The sequence below is a fragment of the Doryrhamphus excisus genome, linkage group LG3 (assembly GCF_037039965.1).
Source record: "Doryrhamphus excisus strain RoL-2023G ecotype Guam linkage group LG3, RoL_Dexc_Guam_v1.1, whole genome shotgun sequence".
Lineage (NCBI taxonomy): Eukaryota > Metazoa > Chordata > Actinopteri > Syngnathiformes > Syngnathidae > Doryrhamphus > Doryrhamphus excisus.
The window spans coordinates 10162555-10188696 of NC_136359.1; the positions used below are offsets into that span (position 1 = coordinate 10162555).

The 26142-nt window shown below is 41.4% G+C and overlaps 1 protein-coding gene across 3 annotated transcripts; it reads right to left on the reverse strand.

Annotated features, from left to right (window-relative positions):
- Positions 1-3107: 3107 nt before the first annotated feature.
- Positions 3108-25937, reverse strand: prr16 (proline rich 16). 3 transcript variants are annotated; one of them, XM_078789627.1, is made up of 7 exons: positions 25042-25937; positions 24022-24102; positions 23459-23466; positions 21463-21497; positions 19750-19754; positions 18668-19718; positions 3108-4528 (listed from the first exon to the last, which is right to left on the reverse strand). In XM_078789627.1, exons 1-6 carry the CDS (start codon positions 25177-25179, stop codon positions 18867-18869), a joined length of 1119 nt encoding a protein of 372 aa, XP_078645753.1. In that variant the 5' UTR covers positions 25180-25937; the 3' UTR covers positions 3108-4528; positions 18668-18866. The 3 variants fall into 3 exon arrangements, with proteins under 3 accessions (XP_078645753.1, XP_078645750.1, XP_078645751.1); XM_078789624.1 differs by lacking the exons at positions 19750-19754; positions 21463-21497; positions 23459-23466; positions 24022-24102 and having other exon boundaries at positions 25042-25360; positions 25605-25925; XM_078789625.1 differs by lacking the exons at positions 19750-19754; positions 21463-21497; positions 23459-23466; positions 24022-24102 and having other exon boundaries at positions 25605-25931.
- Positions 25938-26142: the final 205 nt, after the last annotated feature.

Sequence of the window (26142 nt, forward strand, 5' to 3'; positions counted from 1 at the left end):
TCCACATTTTGTCATGTTACAGCCTCATTCCAAACTTAATTCCAAAAAATAATCTCTTATCTCAAAATTCTACACAAAATACTCCATTATGACAATGTGAAAAAGGTTTTTTTTTTTACTTTTTTTGAATTTATTAAAAATAGAAAACAAAAAAATCACATTTACATAAGTATTCACAGCCTTTGTCATGAAGCTCAAAATTGAGCTCAGGTGCATCTTTTTTCCACTGATCATCCTTGAGATCTTTCTACAGCTTAATTGGAGTCCACCTGCAGTAAATTCAGTTGATTGGACATGATTTGGAAATATAATAACTGTCTATACAGTGAAGAAAATAAGTATTTGAACACCCTGCTATTTTGCTATTTCTCCCACTTAGAAATCATGGAGGGGTCTGAAATTTTCATCGTAGGTGCATGTCCACTGTGAGAGAGATAAACTAAAAAGAAAAATCCAGAAATCACAATGCATGATTTTTTAACAATTTATTTGTGTGATACAGCTGCTAATAAGTATTTGAACACCTGAGAAAATGAATGTTAATATTTGGTACAGTAGCCTTTGTTTGCTATTACAGAGGTCAAACGTTTCCTGTAGTTTTTCACCAGGTTTGCACACACTGCAGGAGGGATCTTGGCCCACTCCTCCACACAGATCTTCTCTAGATCAGTCAGGTTTCTGGGCTGTCGCTGAGAAACACGGAGTTTGAGCTCCCTCCAAAGATTTTCGATTGGGTTCAGGTCTGGAGACTGGCTGGGCCATGCTAGAACCTTGATATGCTTCTTACGGAGCCACTCCTTGGTTTTCCTGGCTGTGTGCTTCGGGTCGTTGTCGTGTTGGAAGACCCAGCCACGACCCATCTTCAATGCTCTGACAGAGGGAAGGAGGTTGTTCCCCAAAATCTCACAATACACGGCCCCAGTCATCCTCTCTTTAATGCAGTGCACTCGTCCTGTCCCATGTGCAGAAAAACACCCCCAAAGCATGATGCTACCACCCCCATGCTTCACAGTAGGGATGGTGTTCTTCGGATTGTACTCTTCATTCTTCTTCCTCCAAACACGCTTATTGGAATTATGACCAAAAAGTTCTATTTTGGTCTCATCTGACCATAAAACTTTCTCCCATGACTCCTCTGTATCATCCAAATGGTCATATGCAAACTTAAGACGGGCCTTGACATGTGCTGGTTTAAGCAGGGGAACCTTTCGTGCCATGCATGATTTCACATCATGACGTCTTAGTGTATTACCTACAGTAACCTTGGAAACGGTGGTCCCAGCTCTTTTCAGGTCATTGACCAAGTCCTGTCGTGTAGTTCTGGGCTGATTCCTCACCTTTCTTAGAATCATTGAGACCCCACGAGGTGATATCTTGCATGGGGCTCCACTCCGATTGAGATTGACCGTCATGTTTAGCTTCTTCCATTTTCTAATGATAGCTCCAACAGTGGACCTTTTTTCACCAAGCTGCTTGGTAATTGCTCCGTAGCCCTTTCCAGCCTTGTGGAGGTGTACAATTTTGTCTCTGGTGTCTTTGGACAGCTCTTTGGTCTTCGCCATGTTACAAGTTAAAGTCTTACTGATTGTATGGGGTGGACAGGTGTCTTTATGCAGCTAACGACCTCAAACAGGTGCATCTGATTCAGGATGATACATGGAGTGCAGGTGGACTTCTAATGGGCAGACTAACAGGTCTTTCAGGGTCAGAATTCTAGATGATACACAGGTGTTCAAATACTTATTTGCAGCTGTATCACACAAATAAATTGTTAAAAAATCATGCATTGTGATTTCTGGATTTTTCTTTTTAGTTTATCTCTCTCACAGTGGACATGCACCTACGATGAAAATTTCAGACCCCTTCATGATTTCTAAGTGGGAGAAATAGCAAAATAGCAGGGTGTTCAAATACTTATTTTCTTCACTGTATAAGGTCCCACAGTTGACTGTGCATGTCAGAGCACAAACACCAAGCATGAAGTCAAAAGAACTGTCTGTAGACCTGCGAGACAGGATTGTCTTGAGGCACAAATCTGGGGAAGGATACAGAAAAATTTCTGCTGCTTTGAAGGTCCCAATGAGCACAGTGGTCTCCATTATTCGACTAGTTAGGATAGAAGGAAAAATGAATGCAGCAATATTTTCATCCAGGATATCTCTATATATTGCTGCATTCATTTTCCTTCTATCCTGACTAGTCTGCCAGTTCCTGCTGCTGAAAAACATCCCCACAGCATGATGCTGCCACCACCATGCTTCACTGTAGGGATGGTATTGGCCTGGTGATGAGCAGTGCCTGGTTTCCTCCAAACATGGCGCCTGGCATTCACACCAAAGAGTTCAATCTTTGTCTCATCAGACCAAAGAATTTTGTTTCTCATGGTCTGAGAGTCATTCAGGTGCTTTTTGGCAAATTCCAGACGGGCTGCCATGTTCCTTTTACTAAGGAGTGGCTTTCGTCTGGCCACTCTACCATACAGGCCTGATTGGTGGATTGCTGCAGAGATGGTTGTCCTTCTGGAAGGCTCTCCTCTCTCCACAGAGGAACGCTGGAGCTCTGACAGAGTGACCATCGGGGCCTTGGTCACCTCCCTGACTAAGGCCCTTCTTCCCCGATCACTCAGTTTAGAAGACCGGCCAGCTCTAGGAAGAGTCCTGGTGGTTCCAAACGTCTTCCATTTACGAATAATGGAGACCACTGTGCTCATTGGGACCTTCAAAGCAGCAGAAATTTTTCTGTATCCTTCCCCAGATTTGTGCCTCAAGACAATCCTGTCTCGCAGGTCTACAGACAGTTCTTTTGACTTCATGCTTGGTGTTTGTGCTCTGACATGCACAGTCAACTGTGGGACCTTATATAGACAGTTATTATATTTCCAAATCATGTCCAATCAACTGAATTTACTGCAGGTGGACTCCAATTAAGCTGTAGAAAGATCTCAAGGATGATCAGTGGAAAAAAGATGCACCTGAGCTCAATTTTGAGCTTCATGGCAAAGGCTGTGAATACTTATGTAAATGGGATTTTTTTGTTTTCTATTTTTAATAAATTCAAAAAAAGTAAAAAAAAAACTTTTTCACATTGTCATAATGGAGTATTTTGTGTAGAATTTTGAGGTAAGAGATTAATTTAATTCAGTTTGGAATGAGGCTGTAACATGGCAAAATGTAGAAAAAGTGAAGCGCTGTGAATACTTTCCGGATGCACCGTATTGTTTAGACACAAAGCAGCCACCATCATTCATCTTCCTCTTATTTAAGTGTAACGTGCATATGCTGCAGGACATCATATTTGGAATTAGCAGAGACCTCCAGGAACTGCTAATTCGTACAGCTTACTACGTCTCCATTGGACACTTATTCATATCGCTTTATAAAAATGTTATATAAAAACCTTTTCCAGCGAGGGTCACATCGTGAAAAATAAAAGGACGCAGGAGCTGCTTAGATTTTTTGTAAATATGTTAAAAGTTATATATTAACAAAAACAGTTGATTACCATTTTTTGAGTACTGTTTATGCTTTTATTTGCCAAATATTTCGACTTTCTTCTTTAATCATTCTTAATTCATTTCATAATATTATGACTTTATTGCCATATTATTAAATACATACTATATATATACTATACTATATTACATATTTATTTTTCATCACGATAGTGTGAGTTTATTCCTGTAAAAGTGCAACTATTTTTGTAAATGGCTGAATGAATATTTTGACTTTACGGCTGTTTTTTTAAATAGAAAACTTGCTTTTTTTTCTTGGAATTACGATTTTATTCTTACATTCTGACTTCATTCTTGCAAGATTGTAACTTTTTCCACAAACTTTGTTTTGCAAAATATTTCAAACTTTCTATATATTCTATATTTTCCTCTTATTTTACCATTATCCTCATAAAATGATGACTTTTCATTAGATGCCAACTTTTTACTCTTAATATTTTCACTTTAGTATTGTAAAATTACAGCACTTTTTAAAAATGTCTACTGTTTATTATAATTTTCTTCTTATATTTGCACATTATTGTAAGATCATAACTTTTTCCAAGACCTTATTTTCCAAAAATTAAAATTTCATCAATTGTTTTGCTTACTCCACGAAATATTACAACTTAAAAAAATACTGTATTTTTCTATATATTTGTTCTATATTCTATATACCTTAGACAACTAAAATTATGTTATTTTTCTTTACATTATAACATGGTCCTCAAAAATTTGGTAGATTCCAACTTTTTCCTCATAATATTTTGACTTTATTCTTGTGACATTACTGTTGATTTTTAGAATGTGCTGCTGTATTTTTGAGAACCCAATATTTTGAGTACAACCCACAGGGAAATGTCCCTCATTTCACTAAGCCTGAAAATGTTGTTGTTGTTGAAGTGCTCCAAATTCACAGCCTTGATTCATCTCCTGTTGGTCGCCAGCCTTCCAAAATAAGATTGATGCTTGGTTTCCTCGCCTCCGCCCAAACGAGCATCCCGCTTGCAGGTGTCGCTGAAGGGTCTCGGAGGGGACCTGCGGTGGAATGAAAAAGAGCAAAGGCATAAGTGCCACAATGTGATATGACACAGACAAGAGACACTTGACTGAGTGCTAACAACAATTTGCACTGAGGGAAATGAAAGTATGGTGACACACACACGCACACACACACCACCCAGCCTGTTAATGAGCCATCTGGTGCATTTCCCTCCATGGACAAAAAAGCCTAAAACATTCTCCTTCGTGACAAGACAGTCTTAATGGCTACTTTTTTCATCTTGTTGAATCAGTCCTGCAAAGCAGATGTGGCATCTGTAAAGCCGGAGTTTCCACCCCAGGAGAATTCAAAGTGTGGCTGTAATTAGCTGCACAATATGACTGATCACACCCTTTGTCACAGTAGAGGTCATTGTCACAGGGGCCAACACTGCCAACAGATCATGCCTGACACCTGTAAATCCAAAGCTCACATGACATCTGTAAAGCTGGAGTTGTGTCCGTGTGTCACAGTTTGACACATTTAAGACACAACAGACATCGCTACACAACTTCAGCACACACTGCAGGCAGAGCAGACACGGTGTCTTTCCCCTCAGGAAAACAATTGTGCTATGGCTGTTAAAAGCTTAATAACGGAAGATACCACCATGACGTCCTGACGTGGGGTGTCACAATATTAACATTTTCTCGTTCATGGGCGCGAGGCCTGGCACAATAGCTGATTAATAAGTCACACAATAAATGAAAATAAGCTTGAACATTTTGCCGGCGTCAATACACAACACTCTAATATCGCAGGACACATAAAGACAAACAATTCATACCTATGGACAATTAGTAGTCGCCAATTAACACAACATGCATGTTTTTGGAATGTGGGATGCCAGTTTATCCTTTATGCTGGAGCCTATGCTGGAGCCTATCGCAGCTGTCTTTGGGTGAGAGCCGGGGTACAGCCTGGACTGGTGCCAGATTTTTTCATTGTACTTTTCTTAAGTAACATTAAAATATTGTCTCGTCTGGTAAACCTAATCTCGGGTTTGGTCGCATCTTGTCTTGTGACACCCTGAGTCTTTACCACAACACACTTTGCATGATATGGTTGATCGTGGAACTGCAAAATAAACTTTTTTTTTTAATTACATGACAACAACGTTCAATAATATGTTTTATGAATGGCCATATGCTATATCAGCAATGTCAAAGTTGTGTGGGTCGTCACACATATCATTACAGTAAATGGCCCTTTGTAGACATCATGTGACATCAGTCAATTGTGCCCTGCAATTTGATGGCGACCAGTCCAGGGTGTACCCTGCCTCTCGCCTAAAGACAGCTAGGATAGGCTCCAGCATGCTTGGGACCCTCATGAGAAGTGGTATAGAAAATGGATGGATATATGTTGTATCTGTATCTGATTTGTAACTTGCATACTTTTGATATACATGTACAATGTGCATAAATAATCATTCATTCATTTTCTACCGCTTTTTCCTCATGAGGATCACGGGGGTGCTGGAGCCTATCCCAGAGGTGGGGTACACCCTGGACTGGTCGCCAGCCAATCACAGGGCACATATAGACAAACAACCATTCACACTGACATTCATACCGATGGACAATTTGGAGTCGCCAATTAACCTAGCATGTTTTTGGAATGTGGGAGGAAACCGGAGTACCCAGAGAAAACCCACGCATGCACAGAGAGAACATGCAAACTCCACACAGAGATGGCCGAGGGTGGAATTGAACCCTGGTCTCCTAGTTGTGAGGTCTGCGCGCTAACCACTTGACCACTGTGCAGCCCGCATAAATAATCATATTTATATAATGTAGTAAATATATATTCTCTGTTGGGCTGCACAGTGAGTGAGTGGTTAGCACACAGGCCTCACAGCTAGGAGACCCGAGTTCAATTCCACCCTTGGCCATCTCTGTTATGCCCGTGCATGCGTGGGTTTTCTACAGTTTCCTGGTTAATTGGCGACTCCAAATTGTCCATAGGTATGAATGTGAGTGTGAATGGTTGTTTGTCTATATGTGCCCTGTGATTGGCTGGCGTGTGTACCCCGCCTCTCGCCCGAAGACAGCTGGGATAGGGTCCAGCATCCCCATGGCCCTCGTTAGGATAAGCAGTAGAATATGAATGAATGAATGTATGAATGAATATTCTCTATTTGCAGTAGGAGGTAGATCCTCCTAAAACATCCTTGGGGAAACCCTGTATGACATCTGTACAGCTGACTTTTATGGGTGTGAAATAGTATTTTTTCGAAGTACTAACAAAAATAGTCACCACCATGTGTCACAGTAGACATCTTTACAACAAAAACATACTCAATATAGCAACTGTAAAGCTGCAGTCCCCCCCCCCCATGGAAAATTAGAGCTGTGGCTGTAATTACTCATACTATGACTGATACCACCATGTGTCGCAGGAGACATCTTTACCACAACAAACAAGGCCTGATATGGCATCTTTTGGAGGGTTTTAAACACTCATGTTAAAAAAATCAAATTAATCGAATTTCACTGCCGGCTAAAACTCTGGCCAATATGACCAAAATAAAAGAAATGTGCATGCAGGCAAGGACACACATGGAATTTCTTGCATCATATCCAAGGCTAATGTGCTAGAGTTCCAAGATGCAAGTTAATCAAGCAAGGCCACAGTTACTTGGTTCACTTTGATGATTCCCTCATAAAATTGTCTTTTTCAATCATGCCACTAAAAAAAAAAAAAAATCAAAGCGAATGATGCATTGAGGCTGTACAATGAACGCATAAACAAGCTCTTGGCAGACAAGAAGGAGACATAGCAGCTAATTAATATTCAGTGGCGATGTGTGCGTAGCTCACACTTGACACGTTTATTGAGCCTTATTGCACACTTTTATGGCGCGCCCTGCACTTGCCAGCTTGGAAAATGACAAGAAAACGGGCAAAGAGGCTCTGTGAGTGTGAGTGGCAGTTCGACGTTTTTAAAGACACAAGCGACAAGTCAAACATTCGCCTCAGACGGAAGCGAGTAATTTAAAAGGCCATTTAACAGGAATGGTATCGGTTTTGAAGGATGTCTGAACCAAGCGGTTAAAGGTTAGCAAGGCGGGTTTCTTGTGGAGTGGAGGTCAAAGTTTAGATGAGTAATACAGATATTCCTTTGCAACAAACAATGAATTGATTGACTTTGACATTAAAAAACACAGAACCGGAATCAGCCTGTGTTAGTGGGCACCCCACTGGTAACAAAACCTCTGTCTTTGCTCTTTTTCACTTTTTTGCCCATCCATGTACTTTCTCTTATCTGGGTTAGGTCATGGAGGCAGCAGTCTCAGCAGGGAAGTCCAGACTTCCCAGTCTACGGCCACCTCTTCCAGTTCTACTCGGAGGACACCAAGGCGTTCCCAGGCCAGCTGTGAGACATAATCCCACCAGTGTGTCCTAGGTCTACCTTTGGGCCTTCTCCGAGGGCTCCTCTCGATCGATTCATTCATTCATTTTCTACCGCTTTTCCTCACGAGGTTCGCGGGGGTGCTGGGGCCTATCCTAGCTGTCCTTGGTCGAGAGGCGGACTGGTCGCCAGCCAATCACAGGGCACATATAGACAAACAACCATTCACACTCACATTCATACCTATGGACAATTTGGAGTCGCCAATTAACCTAGCATGTTTTTGGAATGTGGGAGGAAACTGGAGTACCCGGAGAAAACCCACGCATGCAAGGGGAGAACATGCAAACTCCACACAGAGATGGCCGAGGGTGGAATTGAACTTGGGTCTCCTACCTGTGAGGCCTGCATGGTAACCACTCGACTTCCGTGCAGCCTCGATCGATTCATTTTGTCATATATATGTATAAAATGACTTTATCATTCTGCAACAATCTGGCTCGCTCAGTATGTCCACGGTCTGGAATTATATTATTATTAATATATATTAATTATATTATATTAATTAATTATTATTAATTATAATTGGTCTTTTGCCTTCAGATTGTTAATGCATTCATTTTCTGCCGTGTATTCTCACAAGGGTCGCGGGGGTGCTGAAGTCTATCCCAGCTGTCTTTGGGCGAGAGGCGGGGGTACACCCTGGACTGGTTGCCAGCCAATCACAGTGCACATATAAACAAACAACCATTCACACTCACATTCATACCTATGGACAATTTGGAGTTGCCAATTAACCTAGCATGTTTTTGGAATGTGGGAGGAAATCGGAGTACCCGGAAAAAACCCACGCATGCATGGGGAGAACATACATACTCCACACAGAGATGGCCGAGTGTGGAATTGAACTCGGGTGTCTTGCCTGTGCAGTCCAAAGTTATTGTATAACTGTATACTAAAGTATACTAAAATCAGTTTGATTTTAGATCATATACAAGATAGGTAGCTGATGTTAAATGTTACAGGTTAAATATTTTAACTGTTTATTGACGTCAAGGAAAGACCTCTATTCATTTTGGTTGCTATGCAAGGCGGCAGTGATCAAAAGTCCAGTTTCTGTCACTTTCCGAGCATTACTGGTCTGTGTAGATGGCCTGCCACAGTGTGTTCGAGTTAATTACGGAAGCAGCAGGTGTAATCATTTGCCCAATTAGCTTTTACACTTCATCGCGTCGCCGCTCAAAGTGAATACACACAACGTGCCGGGGTGTCATTTATCAGTGGAAAGCATAATGAGCGAGAGTAGATGTTTTCACCCCGAGAGGCTCCATTTGTAATTTAAAGCTATCGAGTGGAGGATGCACGCGAGAGCCGAGGCCTTTTTTTTGCCAAAGACAAATAGGCACGGTGGGCTGTTTGATTAAAGACACCATTTGAAAGGCAGCCAAAGGTTGTTTTGTTGTGCTGCTGAGTGTCACATGTCTGATTTAATAATAGTAATAATAGCGCCCAAAGCCCACCCGGCATGTATGGAGTGCACACACACAATTCAGGAGCATTGTTATGCATACAGCTGCTGTTGAGTGGGAGTTGTGCATCATCTGAGGGGACGGTAAGAAAGACACGAAGGAAGACATGAGCTGAAAAGAGAGAGGGAGAGGTGGGCTATGGAGCACCATTGCGAGCTGCTGTAAGGGGTAGGTCAACACGGCTGAGTCAGTCTTGAGTCATGATGGAGGCGGCGAAGATCCACCTCCTCCCTGCCCGTAACAACCCCATCCAAATATTTGACATTACACAAGTGAAAGACACTTAGACCCTGCTCCTGTCCTTCATACGCTGTTCCAACACCACCTCCACCCGGAGAACATAGAGCTAAGCGTCTCAACATGTTCAACAGGATTTTTTGTGTTCATTTTTCCAACGCTGCCGTCTGCGTGATCGGGATCATACCCCAGATGAAAGGGTTTAATTAAAGTTTAATTCAACTGAATGGTTGAACACTACCGCTTCTGACCCTGCAGGCGCACAACATAGCACATTTTGTTCAAAGCAGATAAGATTTGACAGATGACTTTTTACAGGAAAAGCAACTGTAATAAATGAAGCATTCATTATAAAACTTCAATGTTCACCTATCTGGCAGACTGGATGATTCCGTGGTTTTCATGGCCATACACAACAGGGCTCGACATTAAAAACAAAAAAGACTTGCCCATGGGGAATCCTTAAGGTAAGAACTACTTGCTGAATTTGCTCCATGTAAAATGAAAAGACTTGCCAAAATGATATCATCTAATTTTTGTGGCATCACATGAGAATCTCAAATAAAGATTAAATGATTATCATTTCTAGTGGTTTAGACGATGAATTAGACCAGGGGTGCTCACACCTTTTCAGCATGCGAGCTACTTTTAAAATGACCGAGTCAAAATGATCTACCCACTACAAAAAATGCAAAACATCTATTTATTTTCAAATGTATTGAGGATTATTTGTACGTACAATGTATGTTGATGTACCTTACATAACCAAATGAGCCAATATTGCAAAACACACATAATTAACATTTTTTGTAATTACCTGAGTTTACTTTGATGACTTGCACTGAATTGAATCAGCCAGGGATGCATAGTCCGGACAGTAGCTGCTGATAGCCAGGTTAGCCAGGTTAGCCAGGTTAGCCAGGCAAACGCACTTCGAAAAAGACATTGTGAAAAAAAAAGTCCACCTCCCATTCCGTATGGAAGTGATATGTTTTTGCCTTTTTACTTGGTCCAGCTCCTTCATTCATTTTAGTGACCATAAACTTTAGCGAGGGCTTAAAATCTGACGCAATTCGCCGACTAGCTTAGCACTTTGCATCGTTGTTTACGCATGAGCGGTGACCTAAAGGTCAAAATTCAGTTGTCATCTGATTGGTTGTCCTGTATGTCAATCAAGTAACGGGGATGGATGATAGGCTGACATCGTAAGTTCTGCTGCACTTAGAGACGTTGTTTGATTTGATTGGTCACCCAAAGGGCAACATTCAGTTGTCATCTGAATGGCTGCCCTGTATATCAATCAAGTGACGGCATTGATGCTAGGATATTTTTTTAATGTCACGCCGCGATCGACCAGTACCACCTCCGCGATCGACCGGTAGATCGCGATCGACTTAATGAGCACACCTGAATTAGATGATGTTGGCAGGGACACCATGATAGATGTTTTCGTAGTCAAACGATGGCTGATTGGTTGATCGCGAACAAGAACGGGTGTGGGTAAAACACGGACTGTGGACTGCGGTCTAAATAAACGATTCTGATTGGTCCATTTCAAGATTTGCAAGGATTGGACCGGAATTACGCAGTCCGTGTTTTACCAACACCCAACAAGAACCGCTTTTAAAAAAAACTCTTGGCAGTATGGCATGCCAAAGTGCACTTACCCGACGGGAATATCACTGATTGGATTTACTTGCCCAAATTTTGTTTAACTTGCCCCGGGCCATCGGTACATCGTTATTGTCGAGCCCTGCACAATACATCAGACTCAATCATACTCCAATGGAGAGAAAAAAAAGCCCACAGGTCAGTTTGAATTGACAGCACTACAGGCATTATGACACCATTTAACCACTCTGTGTTAAATACAAAATGTTTTCAGTAGAAACCGCTAACATGGAAAGTTGCACTGTTGTGCGTGATCTGTGAGTGTCTAAAGCGTTTTATTTTGGCCTTTTTCTTGGCAACACTCCCCAAAAGAAGGGTTGCTGAAATGTCTAAGAATTAATTTTAACCTTCTTTTTGCCCACCCTGTACAGCAGCATTTGAATCCGGCCCGCCAGTTGCTTTCTAAGTATTTCAACTTTTAACATACAAACTGGCAACATGACTTGCAAGTCGGATGTCTTATTTAGTAAAAAAAAAAACAACAAAACTGTAAAATTAAATTACATAGTTAGATGTGGTCTGATGTTTAAAGTGCTCATGAAAAAAGGGACATAAGAACATACAGCTGATAGTATAAAATAGTGTGTGTGTTTGTGTTAAATATATGTTCTGGCTTCCCGGACAATTTTGTAACTCAATGCGGCCCACATGTCAAAATATTTGTCCACCCCTGCTGTAGAGTGATACACTAATTGATGTAATTGATGTAATTTTTTTTTCATCAGCGTGCAGCTTCTGGAAATTGGGAATTGTATGCTTATCTCACATTTTGAGATCTTATGCAGCACTGGTGTTTTGATCTGACAAATAATAAGTACATTTGATCAAGTGTAGAATTTCTACAGCTTCAACTTGGTTCATCATTGGAACTACCGAGAGACGCTGGGAACATCAAGTGGAGGTAGGTTTGCAAGGCTTATAGTTTGTCTTTTTTTATAGTGTGCCAAAAAATCCACAGTCACCTACAGGTTTTGAAAGGCTGGACTACTGCATGAAGAAGAGGACAGCTCAAGCTAAAGGCCTAATTTACCTTGAGATGAAAGTGACACCGTGAGTGACGACAAAAGAACGAGACTGACAAAGTGTGTGATGAAAGAATTATGAGACTGTTCAATTCTGAAGCTGAAGAAGACGACTTTAATGGTTTTAGTTCCTAGGAGGATGATGAAGACGGTGATGAATTATTTTTCTGGTAGCGTACTTTTTTGGTAGGATACTGTGTAACTAGCGTTGTGTACCTAGCGCTGTTCGGCATAGTTTAGCTGGCCGTATTACATTCACTATTTGGAAAAAAGCCATCAATCAAAAACTTCAAACATTTTTCTGTGTACTAAATATCCTATGGACACCTGCAGTTTATAGACCTCATTGGCTACCAAAGACATATTTTTTTGTGTTCATGTTGTGGAATTGTTGTTTACCTTTTACATATTTTGGCTAAATATATATGTCCAAGTTTGTGTCAAAGTGAAGGTTATGCTTGAAATGTATCTTTTCTCTATTTTTGTTGAGAACTGATATTTTGCTGAAACTTACCTATATTCTTCTGTTGATTACTAAAGAACGGAAAAGATGAAAGATGAGAGTCTATAAAGCCCAAGAACACAATGTTTTGTGTGCCTTGAAAAATCAGTCAAAATCATAAAAAATGGCCAAGATTGAATGAGTTAAAAAGTGTTTTCATTTTTGTTTTTTTTTACAGTTGTGTGACAATCACAAGAATGAGTGACAAACCCCCTCTATCATTGTAGACCATAGCAGTTGCACTGCATCATTTACATCTTCATATTAACAGTGGTTAACTTCTTTTTACACATGTATGAAGAAGTTAATTTCAAGTGTAATTTAGCCTCAAAAGAGTCCAACATTGTTATTTAGGCAACTGCATAACAGACAGTGTAGCACCGAAAGGAAAAGGAACAAAAACGAGCCCATCGTGATGTGGTAGCATATGCCGTTGATCATGTGATGCAAGCATAATAACGTTGATCACTTCATGCCATTGTAGGGTCTCTACAGTATATGCATGCAGATTTCTGATACGATCCAGTGTTTGTTTTTCTTCAAACAGCATATCATGCAATGTCTTGAATAAAGACGCCAATTTGCCTGACAGCGACATCGAAGCAAAATTTAACAAACCGGCTTCTACACATATTTTTGTTAATTCACAATAAAAATAAATGAAATACCTATTCTTAAGAAAACAATGACAAAGCAGAGGAGTCCTGACTTGCAGTGCTTTACATAAAGTGTCAATTTCCTCTTCAGCGACTACATTAGTACGTCAGCCAAAGTGCTTATGTGTTGTGCCTATTAATGATATTGGCCGCACGCCATGCTGTAACTGCGTCCATCTCAAGTGTGTACGAATTTGAGTGTGTGTAAGTGGGAACATGCCGCCGCCAGACTCATTAGAGTCCCAATAGGACATCATAAATACTGGAAATGCTGTTCTCTGATGACAGCAATCATCTTGAGGACAAACATGGGTCCACCATGAAATGACACACTCTCTCTCACATGGTGTGCATCTTTTTTCTTTTTTTACCCACCATCCTCTTTCCCTCTTGGCTCATTTTTATAGTGATCCATAATCTAGATGTTGGGATTGGAAGGCCAGCAAGGGTCACGTGCTGGATTTGGATTTAGTCATCAGTAAGCATATCCAACTCAATAAGGACACTGCTTGTCCATAAAGGCTGCAGATACTAATCAGATTCCATCAGGGCTGGCTATGCCATGGCCTACTATGAGTTGTGTTGTGTAAAAATCCTTGATGTTCTACAATGATTAGACAAGTGATCAACAACTGATGGACAATTAGTTGCTAATTAGTTGCTATTTGTACCCCTGTAAGGATGTTTTCCTTGATGGCGGCCATCTTTTTCAAGTAATGTTGCTTAAATTTTACAGACATGTGCTTGTCAGTCCCCTAAAGGTGTGTACCAAATTTAATAGAGCGCATTGAGCAGTGTGAGAAATTTCAAGTCAATCCGACTTAAGGGGTTTAATAGTGGCTTCACAATGTGGTGTATTAAACTGAAAAAAAAATATGCAAAGGCAACACAGTAATAGTGCATGTGTGAACACATTTTCACCCGGACAAAGCCAATGGGGTGTTGTGATTTTTTTTGACATGACCATACATGTGACTGTCTTTAAAAACTAGCATCTTTTGGGCCAAACTGCACAATTAGGCTGGTGTGTTTATGTAACATCAGACTGCGTATGTGTGACAAAAGGCCATTTCTGAGCAGACCTCTGCACACTGGAGGAGGGCGTACGGTACTGCCAGTTCTGAGCAGATGGCACCGTTGGACATTTTCCATTCTCAGAGGAAAGGAAAAAAAAAAAAAAACTTTGATGTGTGTTTTTTTTTTTTTTTTTTGCATCTCGCACCTGTCCAACTTGGCCACCAACGCTGCTGCCTTCACCTTGAACCTTCTTTTTGTGAAGCGGCATAAGAGCCACGACACCAGTCTGCTGATTAGGCATGGGTCTGTTAGTGGTTTCAAGGTATATCATGATATGAATAAATCACCACGGTTTCAAAACCACTAAAATTGTGCCTCATACCATTCCTACAATATGAGAGAAAGTGACGGTCCAACGTGGCCAATACGTGGAAATACTTGGTCATGTCCTGTGTTATTCCTCGCAATCGGAACTGGGCTTCGATGTGTTGAAACCACAGGTGTTTGTTATTTTGCACAATGTCAGGCACAGATAGCAACGGGGTTAACTGACTCGTTAGCACTAAGCGGTGGCAGTATGGGCGCACTGTTGACAGTCGACATGTAAACTTAAAGGGATTACATGTCAGGAATGGGCTCAACATGCATCCCTGTGGAACCCCAGTGTTGCACATCCGCCCACAGACCCCTGCCCCACACCAAACTGATGCTCTTCCTCTCTGCTCTTGAGTCAGTTACCACCCCCACTATGGAGGTAAATACAACAAGCAATATTTAATATGTAATAAACATTTTCTCCTCCCCTTTATTATTAATTGTTTAGCAGTTGCAAACCAGTTCATAGAATGCACTACTGTCTCTTATGTCCCCGTGCAGCTTTTTTGAATGCAAAACTGTCATAACTATGCCAAAATAGAAGATGGAGAAGCAATTTTTGTCCAGTGTTGACTGTGGAGTATGGTTACAAACCCATAAAATGTTACCTTTTTGCACACAAACGCAGACAAATTAAGATAACTATACTGGCATTGAGAATGTATCAGCAGTTATGTTGTTCTTTCTTGGTACAGTATATGTTTCTGATGGACTAGAATGCGCGTCATCAATATGCAAAAATATGCAGCTGAAAACAATAACAACATACAATACTAGGTCAGATTCCTGGATGTGTATGCTGTGTATGCAGGCCACATTGCATCTTTCCATTAAATTTAATTTCAACCAGTCCAGTGGTTTTTGCGTAATCATGCTAACAGATGGACAAACAAGATGATAACAGATGTGGGGGGTGAAAATTAACATGAATTAAAAAAAAATCATCTACAGAGCAAATTGTTTATAATGCTCTACTAAGAAGGACACCACTGCCCTATATTTCCACTTTCCATTCTGACTCACTTCAGATTTCCTTTCTTCTACCTGTATTTAGGGTAAAAAAAAGATGCAGCAGTTGTAGCTTAGTGAAGGCTGATGTCAGAACAAAGGTCGTGTGAGGCGCTGTGCGTTATCTCCTGTAGACTAATGCAGCTAATTAAGGGCATCACCGCCAGGAAGGTGCTACTATTCTCAGCCCACTCCAGGGGATGCTGTCTCCCCAAGTCGGCCCAGGGGACATGTGTTTTTATACACACACACACTTGCGCTCATGCACACACAGTGTACACACAGTTCACACACAAGCAAAGCAGCTCTGTTAATATGAAAGCTAATAAAGTAGCATTAAAGATGCTCTCCCTCTTAGGCTCTAAATTAGACTTTTTTTTTTAAAACTCTTTTGCTCACAAAGATGTATTTATATGTTTTTTTCAACGCAAACGCTCGCTCCCAAAAAAGGGTGATGATGCAACTTTGCATCGAAGAGAGCGTGTTTGGTGCAGTTTTAAGACGAAAACATACATTTTAAAAGATCTCAGCCTGCATCTCTCCCATTGAAATACATGCTCTGCAGCAACCAGGAAGTGAAAAGTAATCTTGCCGTGTTGCGTGAAGAAGAAATCGGAGGGAAATCGCGTGCGAAAATGCATGCACACACAGTTCTGTTAAAAAATTGGAAATTTGTAAATAGTTAATGGTGTTATTTGTAAAAGATTTTTTGTTGAGAACTTATATTTTGCTGAAACTTACCTATGTTGTACTGCTGATTACTAAAGAATGGAAAAATGGAGAAACAAACTTTCTTTTGTGGTGGAAGATGAGATTCTAATCTTTCCTTTGGTATATACCATGTTTATATAACCCTAGGACACAATATTCTGTGGCCTTGAAAACTCAAGTCAAAATCATCAAAAATGGCCAGTACCAAGAGAGACGGTGTTTGAACAATGTCTGGTATTGAATGAGTTAATCTAAAAATATATCTATATATAAGAACAGCATCACCAGCTTGTGTATGTTACTAATAGTTCTTTAAAAGAATAGGGCTGTCACAATTTAACATTAAACATAAATCATTGTGTAGTTGTGATAGGCTAAATTCGGTCTTCAGTGAAGGTAAAAGTAACCTTAAATGTTCATTTATCCATTTAATTCAGTATGTATATGTATTTGTACACATCCTATAATTGTAAAACTATAAAAACGTTTGTGTGGTGTGGCTTGTGTTAACATTTTTGGCTAAAAATGTGGTTTGTCTTAACATTTTTGGCTTTCTGGAAGGGATAAATGACATTTTGATGATTTCTAATGGGAAATTTAGATGAAGTTAGCATCAGTATTGATTCGAGTCAGACTTTCTGGAGCAAATTGACGATGCTAACCAAGGTTCCACTGTACACTCTATGACAGCTAACCTTTGCCCGCTATAATTAGCTGACAATAAACTGCATGTGTGTGTGTGTGTGTGTGTGTGTGTGTGTGTAGGTCGTGGCTTGCAATGGCCGAGTATGGAGTGGACGGGTTTATAATGCTTAGAAATTTAGCACCCCTCCCATGCAATACCTGACCAGCACCTTCAACTGCTCCTGCTCCTATGGACTGACTACTCTTACCGGTAAATGAACGTTTTCGCCCTGATTCAAGAGACAAGACAAGAGAGCCAGGAGACAGCAAAACAACTATGACCTTTGTAGGTCATAGTCCATGTTGAGCAAGAGCAACACACCCACACTCTGTGTTATAGGCGACAAAGCTAATTAGTGTATATCTAATTATATATCTCATGAATAAATCATGTTATTGTTACAAAAACAAGCTGCTGGCTGAAATTTGCCTGCCAGGGCCACACTTTGGACACACCAGGGCAACATTTTTATTGTCAGAACTATTGGGGGTACAATTTATTTTACATATTGCCCTGTTAAAGTTAATTGTGACTGTGTAGAAAGGTAACTTGGGTAAAAGGTTAGATGTGTGGGTAAGCGTTCCATGTCAGTGTTCATCTGGGTAGCAATTCCCGCCTCAAACTTTCAGTAGTTATTTGCAATGTGCGTGCAAGATGTCTGTTGATATTGTATAATCCCCAACTCCAGATTGCAGAAGTGGTCAAGGTGAAAAGTGGGACTGGTTGAACTCTTTCATTAGCGATTCGCACTTTTGAGGATTAGTCACGATGTGAGTCTTTGGCCTATTGACCGACTATGCATGTGTCAGTGAATGATAAGCTGTGAAATGTAAGGGAAGCATATTTCCTGGTTTTCTTTCAACAAAGCATGAATTAATCAGTGGCTCTCTGACGTAACTTCCCTCGACTCGTTAGTAGCAGGAGCCTCCGTACAGACACAGATACAATTTAGTTTGAGCACAGTCAGCCCACTCTCTCCTGAAATATTAACACCTCTTTATATTTTGCAATCGCTGCTCCACAAACACCAGACTACACAGTAACTGTATGGATAACGTGCTTCTATTCCATTACTGCTGCACACGAAAGGGTAAACATTTGTCAAAATGTGCACCCTGCTGTGCTTTATTTTTCAGAGAAATATAAAACTTAATTTAAACTTAAATTTAAGGACATCTGTGTTCCAAGTATGGTCACATGTATTCCTAAATGTAAACTACAGAGAGCACCTCCGAAGTCAGCAACCACAAATAAAGCAATGTGTGAATATCCACAAGCAACTTCTAGGCAGCCAAATATGCATCAGTGCACATATGCAATTGCCCCTTCGTCCCCTGTCCTGACAAACACACTTACACAAACACTCACCGCTTTGTCCAAATCTGTCGCATACTTCTCGGAGCCCATGTGATCCCACTCCGCTTCCTTTTGTCTCCCATTTTCCGGCCTCTCTCTGTATGAATAATCCGAAAAATTGGACCGGAGAAGAAGGCGCTGGCTAAGTAGAAAACACTACGAATGATTCAGGTTTGTGGAAATTACACAGAACATGAGGGGGGGCTTGTCGTCAAACTGTGGTTGTGGTGGATTTACGCAGGATGGTTTTCTGAGGTTTGAGGGAAGCGGGGTGAGGAGGTACGCAAGGTAGAGGAGGAGGAGAAGGGGTGTTGGCCTTTGGTGGAAAACTGTTGTAGACCAAAAGGCCACCATTCTCCAGGTCATGGGGGAGCGGAGGAGGGGAAAAAGATGAGCAACAGTGCACAGGGCTGAGCCTCGTGTCGTTAAGCTCGGCTTGCAAGTGCAGCTCTGAGTCATCCACATCGTACTGTAGGTCACAGTCTGGACAGTAGCCGTGGTACTGGACCTTCTCACTGAAACGCACCCTCTCACGGGGCTCCCTGCTGGGGGCTTTGGGGCATTTGTTCTTTTCATGGTGGAGCAGAGGCATAGGTCTGGGCAGCGTGGGTACCAGACCTGATTCTGGTATGCCGCCGTCATTGGTAATAAAACATGATGTAGGAGAGAACAAGTCCCGGTTTGGCTTTAAGGGAAAAACGCCACCATTCTTCAATAGTGATCCGTTAGCTTTGGACAGATTCCCTGACAACACAAGCGTCGGGTGAGGCAGACTCTTCCCGTTGTGATCCTCGGCTCTCACAGAGGTAAGTCTGGGTGGTGGCAAGGGTGGGTGTGCCTTCTTGTGTACGGTCAGCACCCCGCAATGGATGGTGGGCAGCGGGGCGGGTTTGGAGAGGCAGTCATCGCCGAAAAACTTCATTTTCTCCAGGCTTGAGGCTGTAGTGGTGGTGGTGGTGGTGGAACTGGAGCTGGAGTTGAGCGTGTCCGTCTTGGAGCTGTCCGTCAGACCGTCCTCCTCCAGCTGCAGGTCGCACGTCAGCGTGTCAATGTCATGGACGACCTGGCGATAGAGGAACGGCAGAATAATAAACCTCAACTGTGGGAAATAGCGATAAATATTAAACACCAGTGTCTGTATCTCTTCATCCTAATCAATTCATGAAAATGCTTGCTGCATATATACCCTTTAAATGTCTTCACTTTCGAGGATCGAGGAGGCCGATTCAAGAGATTAAAAATCGATTGAGATATCACACTGACACCTTCGCTGTAGTGAGAAAAATAGCTCAGCAATTTACGGCAATGGCCCGGAGCCTGCCAAACTCGCACCTGAGTGATGGACTGCAACGATCCTGTGCACCATCACAGACGGAAGGAAATGTTATTTGCAACTCAAACTTAGATTTCTCCATTTGAATACTGACTTCCTTTCACAAAATGCCCTAATATGAGCCACTTTAACAAAGAGTACAAATATAGGGTTTACGAGGTATGTGGAGGAAGCAGAATGCTAAGACCTATTGTGGTCGATATTGTTTATTCATGAATTCATTCATGTATTATTTAACATGTCATTATTTCGGATAATGTTTAGCGGTTAGCATGTTGGCCACACAGTCAGGAGATCGGAGTACTCATGTTAGTTTAATTGGTGACTCTAAATTGTCCATAGTTACACTATGAATGAGATTGTGGACGGTTGTTTGTCGATATGTGCCCTGTAATTGGCTGCGGACCAGTCCAGGGTGTACCTTTCCTCTCTCCCAAAGTCAGCTGGCATAGGCTCCATTATCCCCCCCCCCCACGACCCTAGTCAGGACATGTGTCATAGAAAATGGATGGTCAAGATGAAATTCCTTTTCTTCCTCAGGAAGCTGAACGGACTTTACTCTCCTCTTGGCTGCAAACGTCTACAGTTCCTAGTGTGCCATCCTTTTCCAGATGTGGACTTACTCTATGCCGGTCGACTTTAAAGAAGAATCAAATGGAAAACGGCAGATCCCTCCCACTCGGGCAATAATACTTGTACCACTCCCTTCTGAAAGACGGTACTTATAGGTTATCACATGGTTTGTCTGGTATCAGGCCCAGTATCATGCCCCCTTCGGTCTCGGGCTGATACTAGCACGCGGGGGCATGATACTGGGCCTGATACCAGACAAACTATGTGATGATCTTATTATCACATACTATTTAATCATGAGCTTATTATCACGTACTATTTAATCAAAAGACCATTTTGTTTCCAGAAAATGTTCAGTTTATTACATGTATTATATCTAAACAGTGTAAACACAACAATTGCAAAAATATTTCAACAATAATATTTTATCAACAGTCTTATCTTATCAATGTCTGACAATTAAAGTTCCATTAATCAAGTTTTGGTTTTTCGGTGACTGGAGAAACACTAGGCACTAAGCACTCGTGTGCTGTTCTCTGATTGGCTGTTTCACGGGCACGATACCAGAGCATCGCGCTCTGAGTGGACAGCTATGGGGGCTGATACTGGACATGGTTAAACTCTGTATTTTATCAGTATCACTGCCCTGGGCTTTGACACAGTATCATTTCGGCCTTTTCCCGTATCATTCATGGGCGGTTTCTAGGGTACAGGGCCAATTAATACTGTAGTATGTGATAAAGGAGTGTTACAAAAAGAACCACCACACTCATAAAGACTTTTCACACACACACCACTCACCGGCAGACAAGAAGGGAGAACTTCCCCTGTAGTCATACACACAGAGAACACTGGATGGTAGTCAAACATGCACACACACGTGTTCCGCTGCTGTAAAGACTGTGACAGCACTTGTTGTTCACTGTGTCCTTGCGTCTTATGAAGCGTACAACTAACAAACAAAATTGTATTATTTGGATGCCATAATGACAATAAGGACTTGTTGAATCTTCTCGCTACTCTTTTCAGACATACTGAACTGTTCAAAAGTAAGTATTGTGTTCCTGAATGTGATTATGTTAGCCATGTTTGAAATAAACAAACCTTTCTCTTTATTACCTTGACCAATACTCTGGAATGGTCCTTGTTAAATCAAATTTTAATTTAAATTTTTAATAAACATGTTTCCATAACAATACAAGTCTGGATCAGATCAAGTTTCTTATGGTACAATTTGATTCAGTTAACATCCGTTTTGGTTTGAGTCAGAAAAATTAAAAATGCTAACCACGGTTCCACTGTGGCTTGGCTTGAGTCATACCGATCCTACTACCCACCTTTTAGTTACAGAATCAGACACAGAAAAGCAGTTGAATACACAATTATTAGGGGAATATTGGTGGCAAAAAGTGTTTTTAGTTTCTGTTGTTGCCATGACATTCGGACAACCTAAGGCTTTCCAAATAACATCAGATATCAGCCCTGGAAGTATAACACAACAAAATGACAGCACAAACACTTATCGGTGGTTGTACTGTACATGGTGTACCAAGGTAGAGGGGGACATGGGATGAATGCATAATGGCAGAAACCAATGTCAAAATTGAGGAAATTGGGGCAAGGAAAGAGCGATTTAAAGTGAATGAATTACCTGGAAGAATTTGCAGTCTTGTGAGCGGTAAACACCAAAGAACTATCTTTGCAGACAATGTTGTGTTGTTGAAGAAAAGGACAGAAATAGTGTGAGAGATTTGTTATGGGTATGCACACACACACACACACACACACATAAATAAATACACGCAACACGAGTATTGAAGGGAATTAAACTCCACCAAGCTTCAACTGCCAGCAATCAATGTGTGCCAAAGAGATGAACAAAAGCCCAACAACAAGTGTGCCATCCTTAGTAGGAATACAAAGCTGTATGATTGGTTATTATCTGCTGCTTTTCAATGCTTCTTCAGCGTCAGAGGGAATAGTCACAAAAGCTGCAGTTTGTTAAAATGGTACTCGATTACATACACAGTCATGGCATTTATACAAAAAGTTATTTTACACTGCTTGGCTGCATGGCCCGAAAAAACTCACACAATGGCTGTGTCATCGTTTCCACAAAATTCTGCTTCAGAGTTGCATTCATATTTGGCCAAGATATTGTATTGATGATGGGAAATTCAGGGCCCCAAGTTTCCCCACTGTCCTTCCATATTTTAACAATGTGTTGGACAGTTCTTAACTCAACTTTAGTAGTTTCACTTTTCTCATTAAATCCAAGTTTTGACAATTTTTTTGTGTATCTTCTCCTTCCATAGTTTGATTTTTTTCACATTTTTTGTGTCAGCGTCTTCTTTTTTCTTATTACGGAGTTCAGTGAGGCATTGCAGTATGTCATGCACCGTCTTGATTAAAGATACTTCTGTGTCAGCAGAGCTCTATTTGTCTACAGGTTTCTGCACATTTGGAGTCAGAATTAGCAAGCAGCACGTCATGCACTGTCTTGAATAAATATAATATAATATTGCCAGCCAATATATTGGCCTTTTTGTTTACATTTTTACCACCTTATAGAGTCAAAATCAACAAACTGTATAAATGAGCTTAATGCCATGCCTGTTTGTATGCAGGTTTTGCATATTTTAAGTTAAAATCAGGAAGCAGCATATCATGCACAGTCTTTAATAAGGGAAGCTTATTTCCATTTCAGTAATGCACCGCTATTTGTTTGCATTTTGGGTCCAGTTCATTGCAATTTCGAAAAATAAGACAATCATTACAGATGAATGGAGCTTTTGAATGACATTTAACATCAGCCTGCCTTCCTGCCAGGTCAGATATGGTATGATTGAAGTATTAAAGGGGGCACGGTGTGCTTTAGGAAAATAATGTCTTACCACTTTTCTGTCTCTGAGGTCTTCTGGAACCATGTGGTTTAGTTTCTCCCTCCTACTATAGATGATTTTTTGCTAGTATAATCCATCAAGGTGTATGAACACTTCTAAGGTAATCAAGAAAAGTTACAATGTCACAGCTATGGTCTCAAAGTTTATACACACCTTCTCATTGACTGGTACAAAGCTCACTTCAAATCCGCTTTGCTGAGGCATTCACAAAAAATGACAATAACAACTGGCAGCCATTCATTTTTAGTAAGCCCTGTTGTCTGGCCCAAACCATCACCTTTGTTTGTGTTTGTGTTTATGCCAATGAGAGGAAAACAGCGTGTTGGGAGCCAAAAAGAAGGATAATGCAGGGCCAGCAAAAGTAATGGCGCTAAAGTCTCTCCGCGCTCCTTAAAGGGATAAATTGTTGGGACACGTGCAAGACGTAAAGAGCAGTATCCCAGTGTGAAGCCGCTGCTGTAGGCCAGGCACCATCCGGGCCTGTGCCAAGCATCTGTGCAGGGTGCCTCCCCCCTGTCTACCAGATACATGCTTCTCAAATGGATTATAGGGCCAACGCTGGCATTGATAGCAACGGCCCCTCGAGGCATCTTTTCAGCTTGCGTGGTGTCCAAATAAATGATCCTCTGCGCAATTTCCTGCCAGCAACAAAGGGGGGAAATGGGAAGTGAAAGGAGGGGAGAAAAAAATGACTATAACGCTTTCTTGGTCTTATTTATCTCCTGTGCCTGCTGGGAGAAAGTTGCTTGAGATAAAAGCAGAGGAAGATTCTTAGAGTTCAAGAGGAGAGATGATGAAGATGAGTGGAGGAGAATGGACGGATAAAGATAAAGCAGTGGATGGGAATAAAAGGTGCAGTTTGAGCTGGCAGGTGGCCGTGGACAGTCTGGATGTGATGAAATGGGATGTAAAAAACAATGCCTCCATTAGAAAAGAATACAAATTCATCAAAGCCCGTGTGTGAGATTACTGGGATGGCTAACCACTATTTGTCTGCAGTTTGAGTCAAAATGTAAGCAAAATGCAAGCAGCATATGATGCATTAAGGGATAAAGGAAGCAAATTTGGTGCTGATATTTATCTGCAGGTTTGGTACATTTTGAGTCCAATTCAGCAAGCAATTCTCCATCTTGAATACAGGAAGGTTCATGTCAACGCCAAAACAGCTCTGCTTTGTCAGTGGGTTTTTGCACATTTTGAGTAGGTCCCTGCCAATACAGCGCTACTTTTTACACAGTCCAAAACAGCAAGCAGCATACCATGGTATGTCTTGACCGAAGGAAACTTTTTCCATGCCAGCACAGTGCTGCTATTTGTCATTTCTTTTGTGGATTTGAGCCAAAATCAGCAAACTGGTATTGAATCAAAGAAAACTATTTATGTTCCAGCTAAGCTCAGCTTTTGACCATGTTGTGCCTTCACACCTCCGCCTGTTCCACCTGCTTTTCAGGGGCAAGTGGGGGGAGCAAGATATACGTTTATGTGTCACATTGTCTGTTCCAGGCAGGCCCAATGGTAATGAGGTTGACATCTCCACTACCGGAAAGCATCATCTTTGAGAGTGTGTGCGCATTTACCTCTTTGAGCTCCTTGGCCACATCCTTGAGGTCTCCCAGGATGGTTTCCAAATTCTCCACAATGGTCTTGATCTCCCTCTTGACTTGCACTTTGGAGACTGCTCCCTCTGCACCGTCTGCATCAGCTGTCCCGGACATGATTTGCACTTTATGGCCGCCTGAGTGAAATCATCTTCACGCCACGCTGTTGACACTTTGTCGCCATGTCCACGCTCCTCAGTTTGCCTTCTTCTCCTCCACTTGTGCGCCTACATCGCAGGACGACTGGCTGGCAGGCGGCGAGCTAAAGCCGTCCGCCCCTGCGCGTGCGCACTGACGTCTGACACACAACGTTTAGATGTAAATATTGTGCCATAATGTCACAATGAATCAAAGAATATCGAGTTTGGTTGGGTTTGTGGTTCTTTTTATAACACCTTACGCCATCGAAAGGTACAAAACAAGCATCCACGAATATCCTTCACGACATAAGCGTGTCAAATTCAACATTTTGTAAACAATGTGACCGTAAAGAAAAGCCACGGACAAGAAAAGAGAAGCAGAGTGAACAGACTGGAAGTTACCATTGATGTCGTGCTCCACATCCTCGTCTATTTTGTAATAAAATACGCTGCCTGACACCCCATAAAGCACATTTGCCGTTTTGTAAACGCCCGGCACTCCAGCTCGTCCGAGTCAACCCCGTCCATTTCATCGTGTCTCCATCACGGCTTCCTTGGAGAGTCTGAGAAGCCAGCAAGCTTCACCGGGGAGGGGAGCTTTCCCTCTCTCTCTCCCGCCCCTCCTCTTCCTCGCTGAATGTTTTGCAACTGAACTGTCTATGTTGTTTGTGTGTATTATAACACTAAAGCAATATTAAACATATCACCTTAAGCACGACTGAGTTAAAATAACTATCAATTTGCTAATTATTTTGCTATGCCGTACTGGCCTCTGATTGGTTATTCCTAACACCGCTTTCTGGAAATTGCGGAAGTGGAACCGTTTTAAAAAAACAAACAAAACTTTATTAACAACCAAAGTGGCAATACAATGTAGCGCAATTAAGTATGGAACATGAAAGTAAATAAAAACTTTATAAACAACCAAAGGGCCAATACA

Bases quoted from the DNA above. Each gene is read 5' to 3' on its own strand.
- prr16 (XM_078789627.1), bottom strand. From the start codon at position 25,179: ATGTCCGGGACAGCTGATGCAGACGGTGCAGAGGGAGCAGTCTCCAAA. The intron at 24,103-25,041 runs GTAAATGCGCAC...TGTTGCTGGCAG, and splicing joins TGGCCAAGGAGCTCAAAGAG to GAAATTGCGCAGAGGATCAT.